Raw genomic sequence first — 12,834 nt, forward strand, 5'->3', positions numbered from 1 at the left:
GGAGAGCTATTTATGTGGTAAGAACATCACTTTTTGAAAGTGATCATCAGTTTGTAGTGCTCAGAAGCCCATATTTACAAGGAGGCAACATCAGCCTTTATAAGCAATTTAGAGCTCTATGTTTTCTGGATTTATTAATTTATTGCATAATATCTGTGTTAATGATTTCTCTGTAGGTGGGGGAAAGGCCTACAAAAGATGAATTTTGCCCTCCACCATATACTCATTATGAGGTCCCGCCAAGTTTTTATCGATCTGCCATGATACTGAAGCCACAGTTAGGACTGGGTGCAGTATCGAGGTTACCATCTGCGAAGAGCAGGATTCTCATTGCAAGTCAAAGATCCTCAGGTAGCTGTCTCCATCAGCAAGGAGAAATAACGAGTGCTCCCAGCCTCTATCATCCTGATGCTTCAGGTAAAGTATGAACTTTCTTTCCTTCCCTTTAACTGTAGTCACCAATAAGATTTTTTTTTTTTTTTTCCAAACAGAATTACCACAAAATGAGCAGCATCTTGACCTGATACTGCAAAGCTCCAGCAGCACTCTTTGGGGTGTGTCTGTTTACCCTGGGGCAGACTATGGAGTCTGGGACTTGCATTAAGGTTGCTTGACAGGTCATTGCCAAAGAAGGATAATCAATTTCAGTAATAATTCTCATTGCATTCTTTTTTATCTTCCACCTCCTTGTAAATGCCTGCAAAATCTTTGCTTTTGTCCTGCAGAAGATAATGGGACATATTCTTCCACCATGAAGACCCCGTTGTTCAATCTGAATATGATGTTCCCCACCTTGTTGTGCTCTGAAAGCCTAAGCAGTGTTCAGATGTGCCAGCAGAGATCTTGATTCTCTGAGGCCCTAGTACACACCTCTTTGGAGACATCATTTCTAATGCCTTTTTCTTCCCAGCTACTGCCCAGCTGTGCATGACCCTGGGCAGAATTACAGGGGAGGGAAAAGCAAGACAAGAGTTGAAAGGAGAAGTGTCCAGTGCCACAAGACAGAGATAATAATTACTTCTACAGGACACTCCTTGGTAGCCTGGAAAAGCTTGGAGGTTTTCACAATGTACATTTAAACAGCAGCAAGTTCAGAGACAACTGAAAATCAGTCATTGCCAGAATGAAACACAGTAGCTGTTTAACAATCTACAAGTCTGCAGAGATTTTTAAGAATAGTCATAAGGGATAAAGTAATGACATGATCCCTCCTCTTTCCCGAGAACAAGATTCCTTCTGATAGATGTTTATGTAAACTGCTCATGAAAAACTACTTATAAAAACCTTCAGTATGAGCTCCTGCAGCCTCTGAAGGCAGGCTGTTTCCATGCACTACCTGCTTTCAAGTTAAGTTTTCCCTACTGTTTTGTTTAATCCTCTTTTTTGAAATTTACTTTCTCTTCTGTCTGGAGTGGACGTGGGGTTTTCTCCTCTTTGCAGGTATCTGAAAACTATTGCTCTCTTTCCCAAGTGTCTATTTCTCCATACTAAGCTGCTAAAAATATTTATGAGCAGAATGAAAATGGGCTGGAGTGTCTTGACTTACCCTGAGAGAACAGTACCAGTCAGTAAAATAGGTTACCAAGATTTGGGGTTTATCAGAAAATCAAGGTTCTTTGTAACACAGTGCCTCTTGCCACCATCATTTACTATCTGACCCTGCATCTGGAGTTTATCTACATTGATGTCATTGGCAGAAGTGGACCAAGATGAGCTGTGTGTGACTTCCGAGAAACTGCAAGATTGCACACTGAGCAGTAAATACCATTTGAGCCCTGTAAGTTGAGGTCAGTCAGCATTGAACATGGGAATACAGGTGCAGAGAGCAATTGGATCATATTTTCCATTTAATGAAACTGCAAGAGCCTGCAAGTTCAGGATATGAGTAGGGTAAGCCATTGAGTAACACGAGCCAGCCTGGGAGATAGATATCAGAGGAATATATGAACAGGATTTATTAACAATCTGCTGTCTTTTCTGATCCTCAGAAATAAATGTTGCCTTGATTTTTATTCATCCAGCTTAATTATCCTGCATCATTGGTGACTGCAGACATTACTTTTCCTTAGTCATTTTTATCCATTTTATTTTGTGAGAACTTGCGTTTTGTGTATTAACTTATTGTCTTTCTATATCTTGTGACATTCCAATTGTAAACAGTATCAGCCTTCAGTCTTGTTAATTGCCTATAACACTGATTTTAAAAATGCCAGTGAAAGAGAACAATACATGGGGAAATTGCACTATCTGTTAGTGCAATTCCTGTTCCACTATCTGTTAGTGCAATTCCTATTCCACTGAAGTTTCTGTTTCCTAGTTTTCCAGTTTCTCAGAAGTTGGGGTTTTTCGATCTTATCACTGATTATTTCTTGGACCTTTCCTGCTTTGGAGGTCAAACTTAATTCATAGCTCTCCATATTTTCCTTTCTACAACTGTTATTGTGTTTGTTTCTCTTGAGTCTATTGATACCTTGCTGTTTCAAAGATGCTGTTAAAGATAACTCATAGTAGTACAATAATCTGTCTGCCATCTCTTGCGGGATCCCAAAGATTGCCTGATTTGGTCTTTGGGCTCTGACGGTTTTTATTGATTTTAAACTACCCAAGACTTGTTCTGGGAAGGTTGCTAATTTCTCTAGTTTTTCACTGTCCACCCCGGGCTATATTGTTTTCACTTCTGGCATGTCACCTTCCATTTTCCTTGCGAGATCATGAACATGTTTCATTTCTCTGTGACATCGTATTTTGTTGCAAAGTACTTCCCATTGTTCTCTGTTGATTCAATGCCTCCCCTTATTGATCTTCCATGTATTCCTGATACCTTCTGTTAGTTACTTTACATTCTTTTATTTTTGGCATTTTATTTCCCAATTATCCATTCAAGATGGGCTTATAATCACCTTTGCATTGTCCAAAGCCTTTTTCCTTGTATACCTCTAATGACTTAATCTTTCTGTCAGTAATATATGACTTCCTAAGTCAGCATACTAATCTTTTATTCCTTAATGATATATTTTAAGAAGGATGCTCATGGAAGAGGCTCAAATGACAGCAGACAGGACTAGATTGGCATAGGAGTGGAAGGGCAGCAGTTTCCTGCAGCTGCGTCCATGCCAGTGCACAAACACAGACCAGAGAGGGGTCCCTGGTTGCCACAAAGGGGCTGGATGGGACGGCAACCCCTGGCATGCCAGAGCTGGTGTGGAGCTCAGAGCAGGGTCCGGCACCATCTAGCCAATTGTTTTAAGGTGCCTGCCACCATTTTCAGCTTTTTGTCAACCACTTTCCCTTAATTTGGCAGTTAGTCGTGGTATTAAACTTTAATCTGCGTGACTGGTTTTGATGAAATATTTGAGAAACAGGATTAAACATAGCTTTGATAGAGTAATATTTACAAATACAAGCAGACGAAATGCATGAGCGTGTATGGTCAGCATACTGGAAGGGGTGGTGTTGAGCCTCTTGCTCACGTGTTGTGGGGTGTGAGGGTTTGGCTGACTGTGGCAAAAGCAGCTGCGGACTAGGAGGTGTTTTTCCCTCACTGATACCATCCTGCCTTCAAGATTGCTAATCAGCGTGTCTTGCAGCTCCATCCTGAGCTTTTAATCCAGTTTCTAATCCTAGTGATTTCAGTCCTGCCCTGGGGTAATGGAAGCAGAAGGATGTAACCAGTTGCCATCCCATAACAAAGTGTGAGGTACCACAGAGGCTTTTAAACCGAAATCGCCATGGCACGATATCGAGGACAGAAGCAGTACCTCATAATGAGGATTTTATTCCCCTTTGCCATGCCATTCATAATGTAGCAGTCTGCTTAAGCAGCACTGATAAGCTGAGTGGTTTGGCCCATGTATAATACTAATACTCATAAAAATGACTCTAAAGTAATTGATAATTAAATCCCTGAACTACTGTGATGGACTGCAAGTATTATAAGTACATCAAGGGTTTCATTAGTTTTAAGGTATGCCAAGTAGAAAGTAAAATAACAATGAATGATCCCACAATTGTGATCTCCAGATGTGATGCCTAAAATGTGACTGGAGCAGTGAACCTTCTTCGTCTGCAGGACATGACATGTGTGTTGGCGTTGGCTGCAAGTTCCTCATTAAGCTGGCTCCTTCTTTAGGTGATGCTTTCCATCAGATGGGTCAGACAAGCAGCCTGACTCTAAGAAAAAGCTCTCTGTACTCTAGCTAAGATAGGAAGTCATTGTATTGCGATGTATTTAAAGGTGCAGTAGTGTTTCTGAAAGCTTAACATTAGTTTATTTTATGTAAATTGACTCTGCTCTTTCTATGGGAAACTTGTAATTCAAAACAAGCACTGAAAGATACTGTGTCTATATAAACTATGAATAGGTTTTCCTTGATTTTAAAGACTTGCTGGAGCAAGTGTGTTAGGATTGTCATTAACTTGATGATTATTTTTCTGGGATTAATGTCTGATTTTGAAAAGTATAACAGAGATCTTATTATTAACATTTCACTTATTTCTACTCATTAACTTTACTTAATTCCACATTTTTGGGTAATATTTAGGGTATTGTTTTCTCAAAGTGTGAGTTAATTAGATCTTGTTTCCTTATCACCTGAGCATTAAATTTACCAGTCCCGAGAGTCTAGCAGTTCTTCTCATTTCTAAGTAAGTCAACTCTTGTTAAAGATTATATCTGTATCTATCTATCTATCTATATACATATATATATATATATATATATATAAAAATCAGGACAGCAATGTTTCTGATTATTTAGACACACACAGACATATGCATTTATTTGTGTCTTTGCATATGTATAATGCATTTCATCATGAATGGTACAATATGTCTACAGCTGTGTCCTGGTAGGAAAGCTTTGCTTTCACATTTATTCTCAGGAATACATAATGCTTAAACAAGTAAATGAGATTTGATGGTAAAAAATAGGTTTTGAGGTTACTTCCTGAAATGTTGCATTACTGCTACTCCAACTGTTGTGTTCATTTTATAGGTTTTCAGTCTGAGGTACTTGGATTTGAGGCAGCAAACTTCTCAGTTGTTTAAAGCAAGAGGTGACAAGAGGATAGTTCAGAGAGGAAAATATTCTCTATCCTCCACTGATCTGCAGTGTTTTCAGTTGGCACTCTCTGCTTTCTTTGGGAGAACAATCTGGCTGTATTTTGTAAAGAAAAAAATTAAGTGCTTCAAAGGGAGACACACAATTCTTCATCAGAGTTGATGTTGTCACCGCACTTGAGACTTAGCCATATGCCACCTCTCTGCTCCTAACAATTATTGCATGTTCAAAGAACTAAAATGCGTCGTATGAGAAGGGTTGTCTATACGATTGTTGTGCTAAATCATCAGTCAGAAGAACAGTATCAGTAATAATTTAGGCGCAGCAGCAGGCAAATGCTTCATAGCCTACCTCCTCCCTGCGGAGACCCAAGTGCTGTTGCTGTCAGGGCACCCTCAGCGCTTCTGAGAAGCTGATGAGTAGCAGCTGGGTGGGTGAGCCCTGGCTCTGATGCACAGAGGAGTGTTCTTGCTGCTCTGGGATTTCAGTGGAAACCACAGTGAGTGTGGCTCAGGCACTGACAACTTCTGTGCTGGATCTTTCTGTGGGATGCTGCTGCTTTGCACATCATCTGTAAAGTGAACATGGATGTTTGCAGTTTGCATGAAGCACTAGCTCACAAATTCTTGGGGTAGTGAGAACGTGCTAACCAGCTTTGGGTTGCCTGGGAGCTGGAAAGACACAGGGCAGGGTTTTGGGGCTTTTAAATCTGAATCAGGAAGAGATGAGCATTTCCTACTGTATGACAGTGGACTGGCCGATCAGAAATTGACTGATGTTCAGAAGTGACAACTGTCTTGCCTTTGGAACTGAAGTGTCTCAGGGTTGACAGTATTTGCATGAGAGACCATCAGGGGCGCAGGGCACAACGTGGTCACTGCTGTTTAGATGTAAACCATTAAAGCCTTGGTTTTAAAGCCCCTTTCCCCAGTTCTTGTTCAGAGACAAGTTATTGTAACGGGAAAAACGCAAAGGTAGCGGAAACAAAACAGGTATCTTACTTGCACAATTTGTTTTTAATCTGCAAAAATATCAGTTATTAGGTTAACTCTGAGGTAGGTTAACCAACCCTGTTAGTATTATCTCTGACTAATTCAGTGACCTTGCAGGTAACTTCTTTGCCCCAGATTCCACAATATGAAATGAGAATAATGGTGTTCATAGCATTCTGTGAAAGAAAGTCAGCTTTCTGAGAGAAAATGACACCTAATGATTAAAGTTTTGATGGAAATTCTTGTAAAAAAAACCCCAAACCCTGAATAATCAAAAACTCCACACCAAGAACACAAAGGCTCACCAAGAATTCCTGAATTGCAAGTGGAGCTGAAGTCTTGAACTGCTACCCTTTTTCATAAGAATGTATCTGTGTAACTCCTTTCTTTAATTTTTCATTCATTTCAGCTAAAATTTCTTTCAGATTTCACAGAAAAGTCACATGAAAGTTGCTCTTTGTGCAACATGTGCATGGAGATGTGATTCACGTGCAGTGAGGATGTATAAGAAGTCTAGCTCAGACTTTTCTTAAGGCTCCCCAGGCACATCTGGTTTGTGTCAATCAGTCACTACCTCAAAATGTTTTTGTGTTTCTAGATGGGAACAGCTTGAAGCGTCACAGAAAATCACTTGTGTGCCGTGCAGACAACAATACTTAATTCTATAATTAGCTTCAGGCAGTGAGACAGCTGGAAAGATTTTTTGCCAAATTTTAAAGCTTATTTTGGCAGATTTTAATGAAAATGAAATCTGCTCATTAAAATAACTTTTGTTTTGAACTCCCAGACTTCATTTGCAGGAGTGCTTCTATACTTCTAAGAAACAGAAATAAAGAAAGAACGTACATCATAAAACTTGATGATATTTAAAACAGAAAATACATACAACAGGTTGTTGTCTCATGTATTTTAATGAGAAAGAACATGCAAAATAACTTAACTTTACGTATTTGAATGCATCCCTAATGAGGATAATATCCTGCCCCCAGGTCCTTGTGGTGGAGAAGAGCTGGATTACAAAGAAAAGAAGTGAAAAATAATTTAAGGTTGATGTTAAGTTCAAGATACAAAATTTGGTTAATTCAGGGGGAGTTTGAATTGAAGTCACAAAGTGGAACATAGAAGGAAGTGTGAGAAAATCCACTGAATCTTCTGCCTGGTTCTGGGAGAAGGGTTTTGAAGCAAAGGTAGAGATGGCTGGGCAATTTTGTTACCAAAAGTGTTCTGGTTTTAAGGAAATTGTTCTTCAGTGACACCCATGGTGCTCGGTGTGCTGTGGGCTACAGATGCTTGGTTGCCCTAGTTCACTCAACCGCTCCTCATCAGACTTGTGCTCTGGACTCTTTTACCAGCTTCATTGCCCTTCTCTGAACTCACTCCAGCACCTCGATGTCTTTGTTGTAGTGAGAGGTATGAGCATTGGTGGGGGAATGTTGAGTCTGGTTGAGGAAGAGAGAGCACAGGATCATCCTTTTGTGATAAAACTGCAGCCTCACACCAGTATAAGCCAATCATTTGTCCTCTCATATGTAGAAATTCCATCTGAAAGATAATTAGCATGCCACTTTTAGCACTTGGGACTCCTAAACCCTTTTACTGGACACTTTTTTCCCATTCCTACATGAAAATCAGTTAACATGATTCATACCAATTGTAAGTTGTGTTGATAGCATTGAGGGAAATACTGAGATCAGGTTCTGCAGTACTTTGCTGTGGATGTGAATAGGTATGATGTGAATGTCCCTGGCAGTGGGGAGGGAAGACATCTGGCTTGCTGGTGCTTTGCAGATGACCATAAACCAGCTGTAACAGACCACTATCAAAGCAATGCTGCACAAGCCTAGCAGTAATCTGGTAGTAAACATCACTACTTAAGTCTTCTCCGTGCTAATGTGCCCTTCACCTGCACCTGGAGCCCACAGCTACCTCTGAGCCCATCCTCACATAGTTCAAGTGAAGCCAGGGTCAGGAACAGAGTCCAAAATTGTCCCTGTTGGTACCAAAAAGAAAAAAAAAAAAAAAAGTGAATGAGGTTTTAACAGCTTTTTATTACACACTGTAGGTATTTGTCGTTTTCGTTTGGATTACTCTCCACAGCATGTCCTCCTCTGGGCTGGCAAAGGTGCTGCAGTCCATCTCTTTGGGTTGTAATAAAAGCTCAACTTGTGAAAAGTGCGTACAAAAATGCATTTTTAAGAGTTTATAGGATATAAACTGTTGAGCAAGGAGCATTTTTGATGTCTTTTATAGGATAACAAAAGTCTATAGCTTGGTGTAACACATATTTCTATTTCAAAAGAAAAGCCTTGGTTTTGTTAAACAAAGCTTAGTATTATTATTATGATGAGGTACACAAATATCTTTCAAAATCCCCATAGCATTTTTCTGCTCAAAGGAGTTAGTCTTGTTTTCTGTAAAGTCTTCTCAAAGTGTAATGCTTCATTAAAATTAATAAGGCTGTGACCTACATAGTTTACAGAAGAATTAAACGCTGTAATAATATGAAGACTGTATTCTTACTGTGCAGTTAATTTTGATTTTTCCTTTATATTATGAATGTTCACTTCTTCCTTTGAAGTATGTGTCAAGCTGAAGCACAATTGGAGTTCACTGAAAAAATAATGGAAAAAGGGTGACTTTGTGGCCTTTTCTGGCAGACTGTGTTGATTGTTTTAATGCCGCCTTGTCTCCTAACCCACCAGTACTGATGTTTTATTAGATACTTTAGCATTAGCTTTTGGAGAACTTTGCTAGTTTTTTGGGTTTGTGGTTTTTGTTGTTTGGGGTTTTGTTGTTGTTGTTGTGGTTGGTTGCTTGTTTTATTTTTTGCCTTTCTTTTAGTATATATTTTTGCTGCTCAGGATTCTACCAGGAACAGGAATCTGACATTGTCAAACCTACAAAGAAAAGCTCTGTCCTAATTTTATGTATAGTTGAGTTCCAGATCCACTTGGTATCCAGACCTTCCAATCAAAAGCAAACTCTAATCTTTCGTCCTTGAAGACAATTTGGGGCATTTATGGACCTGTGTTCTGGATTTGCCTAGAAAAGTTCACCAGAGCAAAAGCAGCAGAATGTAGGTTAGGACAGATGACCAATTAGTAGTTACAACAGGCAGAGGTGGTACCTGAGCTACTGTTGTTGTCTAACTTCATCTGCTGTAAGCCCACTATGGGCAGTTTTCTGAGACTTAGTTGGTGCCAATTCACACAGGCTGATGGTTTATGGCGAGAAGCCCATCAGTGGAAATGGCTGGTGGTTTGTTTAAAAAGTACAACTTTACAGGTCGTGTCCTTGTTCCAAGGCTTGGTGCAAGAAAAGGACATTTTCCTTTAGCAAAATTTGAAAGAAGGGCTTCAAATAAGCATTTTCTTTGATGGAATATAAAGAAGTCCTGTGTCCTTGAAGAGGATTGTTCATGTTCTACAACAGTTTCCAAAATTGGAGGCTATGTTTAGCATGTTTGTCTCTGTGTATGAGTTTCTTTTAATTGGCACATAACAAAGTTAAAATTAGAGAGTGACACAACATAAAAGAAGATAACAAAAAAAACTTAGTAGACTTGAACCACATCACTTTGCTGGAAGTTTGAGTTATGCCTCATGGGTCCTTGCTGCGTTTCACACTTTAAAAATTATTGTGGCCTCTGGTTGCTCCACAGAACTTTTCAGTGGAGCAAAGAATGGGACATCACTGCAGTTTCAGCAGCTGTTAAAACTTCTATTCAGTCTTTATACTGTCTGTGTGGCTGGTGGTAATGGTCAGTATATTCCAGTACAGTTTCTTTTATAAAAAATTATTTCTTTTTCCTTCTTTCAGCTGATCTTAAGAAAGGCTCATGTCCAAGTGCTGCAAAGTCAAATCTCCCCAAGCCCTGCCAGTCTGGACTTCGTCCTCCAGGTTATTCACGGTTGCCAGCAGCTAAGCTGGCCTCATTTGGTTTTGTCAGGAGCTCAAGCGTATCCTCTGTCTCCAGCAACCAGTCAAACGACAGTGCTCAGAGTGATCAAAGCAGGACAACCAACCGTAAGTCCAAATGCGGTCTTGCTTCTGGGGGGATGTTAAATAGATGTATTCTAGGACTGTCCCAACTGGAGTCAGTGTCTAATTTAGGACTCTTGTAATCTCTGCAGCACTCACTAATCCCTACTGTGCCACTGGCTGTAGGTTTGGTATCTTGATTTCCCAGTGTAATAATTAAAAATATTATTAATAATAGATGAGTAGGTGCTGAATGTACATTGCATATAAAAGGGGATGATTTCCCTGCTGCAGAGAAAATCACATTGAGAGTGAACCTGAGGCATTTTTGTTTTTTTTTTTTTTTTTTTTTTTTACTTAGAATATGCCTTTTTACAAGATGAAGTCAGTAAATAATCACAGTAAACTGTTTGGTAAGTACATTGCAGCCATGTAGAACAGTTTAGAACAAAGATTATCTAAAGTGAGCAATACAGTCTTTCTCATCTGCTTTTCTTCTGCCTCTTAATATGCAAATGCAATAAACTTAGTTTAGAAAATTAACCAAATAATGCCAGTGATATGAAAGGGATCAGAACTAATATCGTAGCTATTGTCTCATCTACCAGACTTGGAAGGATCTCATGGCTGAAATGTCATTTCAAATCCGATTTCTGTAAAGACGGTTAATTTTATTAAGTACAAAATAATACCCACTGGATTGTGCAGTCCTTGGGAAGTGTGCACGTGCCCTGGGCTCAGAGCAGAAAGGGGGATTGAGGGATTTTCATGCCCATTTTTCTTTGAAGACTGGATTGATCCTGAACTGTGTCCATATCAAAGCCGGTGATATCAGCCTGGGAGAAATGTGGGGGGACACGCCAGGTGATCTGAAGTGCTAGAGGAGACAAGATGCTGCAGGCTCCAAAATCTTTCAGTGTTAGTATTAATTTGAAATGAATTAAATAAAATGAAAATGTTTAAAACACCCTAGGGATTTTCTTGTTTCCCTTCTATAAGGCGTAATTGAAATGCCAAAGACTAACGTGTCCAGGAACTTCTAACTTTTCCAGTGCCCTCAAACATGCATTTCTATCCTGTTTTACTGTTGGACTGATTGCTCATTTCTGTTTATTTTTGAATAAACTTTACTTTGATGGTAGGCAACCTCTTTTGCTTTGTGCTTTTACCCTACGTTTATGCCCTTGGAAAGCTTTTCCTTTCATATGATGTTGTATTCCTTTGGTCTCTGGTTACGTAAAGCCTTTGTTAGTGACAGAATTACCTGATTTCTGATTAGATCTAAGCTACATCTCTGCAGGAAATGTTGTCTAGCAATTTCAGGTGTGAATCTGAAAAAAAAAATAACGTCAGTAGGTACAGCACTACCCTTGAACACAGTGGATGCATACAAATGGGAATTCTCTAAAAGGCAAGTACTCCAGACTGTAGAATCTGAGTCAATTGATTTCCATTCAGAAACAGTGGAGGAAGCATTACTGATCTTAGACCCAGAAAGTTACAACTGACTATTCATCTTAAAAGAAGCTGATTTCATTTGTATATTCTGGTGTATTTTTGTATTATATTTGTGCATTAAGCCCATAAAAACTGAAACCATATTCCAATCATCAGAAGGATGTGAAAGTATTTGGTGAATACATTCTGTTCCAGCCCACTTAGGTGAAAATGCTAATTCTCTTTAATGTTGAGATTAGGATTTTGGGACCAGCTTGTGCATGTTGCGAGAATGTTTCCAGATGAATATGAAAATTACCTGAGGGAGGTGCTCTTCTTGTACAAATTTTTGCAGAGACAAGCTCAGCCTGTCACCTGATGAAAATTAGGATATATAGTTTTTGCTTTTGCCAACAAGTTAGATAGCTCATCTAAGCAGTAGTCTAGTTTCCCTTCATCTCCACAGTAGACCAAGAGAATGTGCACCTCTCAATAGTCATCTGTCTGACGTGGTTCCTCTCACATGCATGGCTCTCCAGCCCAGAAGTCTTTTACTTGTCTTTAATTCCAAATAGATAAAATTTCCTCCTGGACCGGGGTGAGAGAGGGAGATAGGTGTGTTGCCAAGGGGATAAGCGCACATGCTGTGTTTAGGGTGTCAGCCCTTGGGTAAGTCATCACATGAGAAGACACATAACATCACCCACTTTATTTGGATTAAAGGCAGCACAACTCCCATTCATCAATCCTATTAGGACAGGTAGGGAGGGTAAAAAATAGTTTCCTTACTGTTGAGTTATTACCTTTCATAGAAATATTAACAGTGTGAAACTGTATCATCTTTTTCTATTTAAATTCTATGTGCCAGCAAGAGTTAAAGTAGTTGCCTGACACCCAGGGAGAACAAATAAGTTGTCTTCCATTCTACCGCAATCTATTTAACACAGATCAGCAGAGCATTTCAACATGCACGGAAAGTAACCCAGGAGTAGATGTAGGCTCATGTAGGAATCTTAGCATGACGTATTATTTCTTCCCTTCACTGTCTGCTGGAAGAGTATGTTTTTTTACATTAAATAAATAGCTGATTCTGTAGTTACTACCTGAGACAACATCTTTGACCAAATCAGGCTTCCCAGAGGGCAGGGTAAAGTTTTACTGTTAATTTCTTAGCTCAGTAGGGTAGAAAATGCAAAATGATCTAGCTTTAGAAATCTTCAAAGATATAAGATAACACAATCTCCTATTAAAGTAGCATCTCTACATGTCAGTGAGACAGAAGTTATTGAAAACATCTCACAAGTGTGCATATGTTATAAATAGAGGAGCTGCCACTTTTGTAATTGGAGGGAATCACCTCAGGAT

General features: G+C 39.4%; 1 protein-coding gene across 7 annotated transcripts in view; it reads left to right on the forward strand.

The window, feature by feature from the left end:
• The window catches only part of MTUS2 (microtubule associated scaffold protein 2), a 304,448-nt gene that overhangs the window by 118,768 nt on the left and 172,846 nt on the right, over window positions 1-12,834 (forward strand). For all 7 annotated transcript variants that reach the window (XM_065050968.1, XM_065050921.1, XM_065050932.1 and 4 more), the window contains 2 exons: window positions 177-417; window positions 9,871-10,077. In XM_065050968.1, coding sequence (XP_064907040.1) covers window positions 177-417; window positions 9,871-10,077 — 448 coding nt within the window. The remainder of the gene's footprint in view (window positions 1-176; window positions 418-9,870; window positions 10,078-12,834) is intronic.

Source organism: Columba livia, chromosome 1 (assembly GCF_036013475.1).
Source record: "Columba livia isolate bColLiv1 breed racing homer chromosome 1, bColLiv1.pat.W.v2, whole genome shotgun sequence".
In the NCBI taxonomy this organism is placed as follows: Eukaryota; Metazoa; Chordata; class Aves; order Columbiformes; family Columbidae; genus Columba; species Columba livia.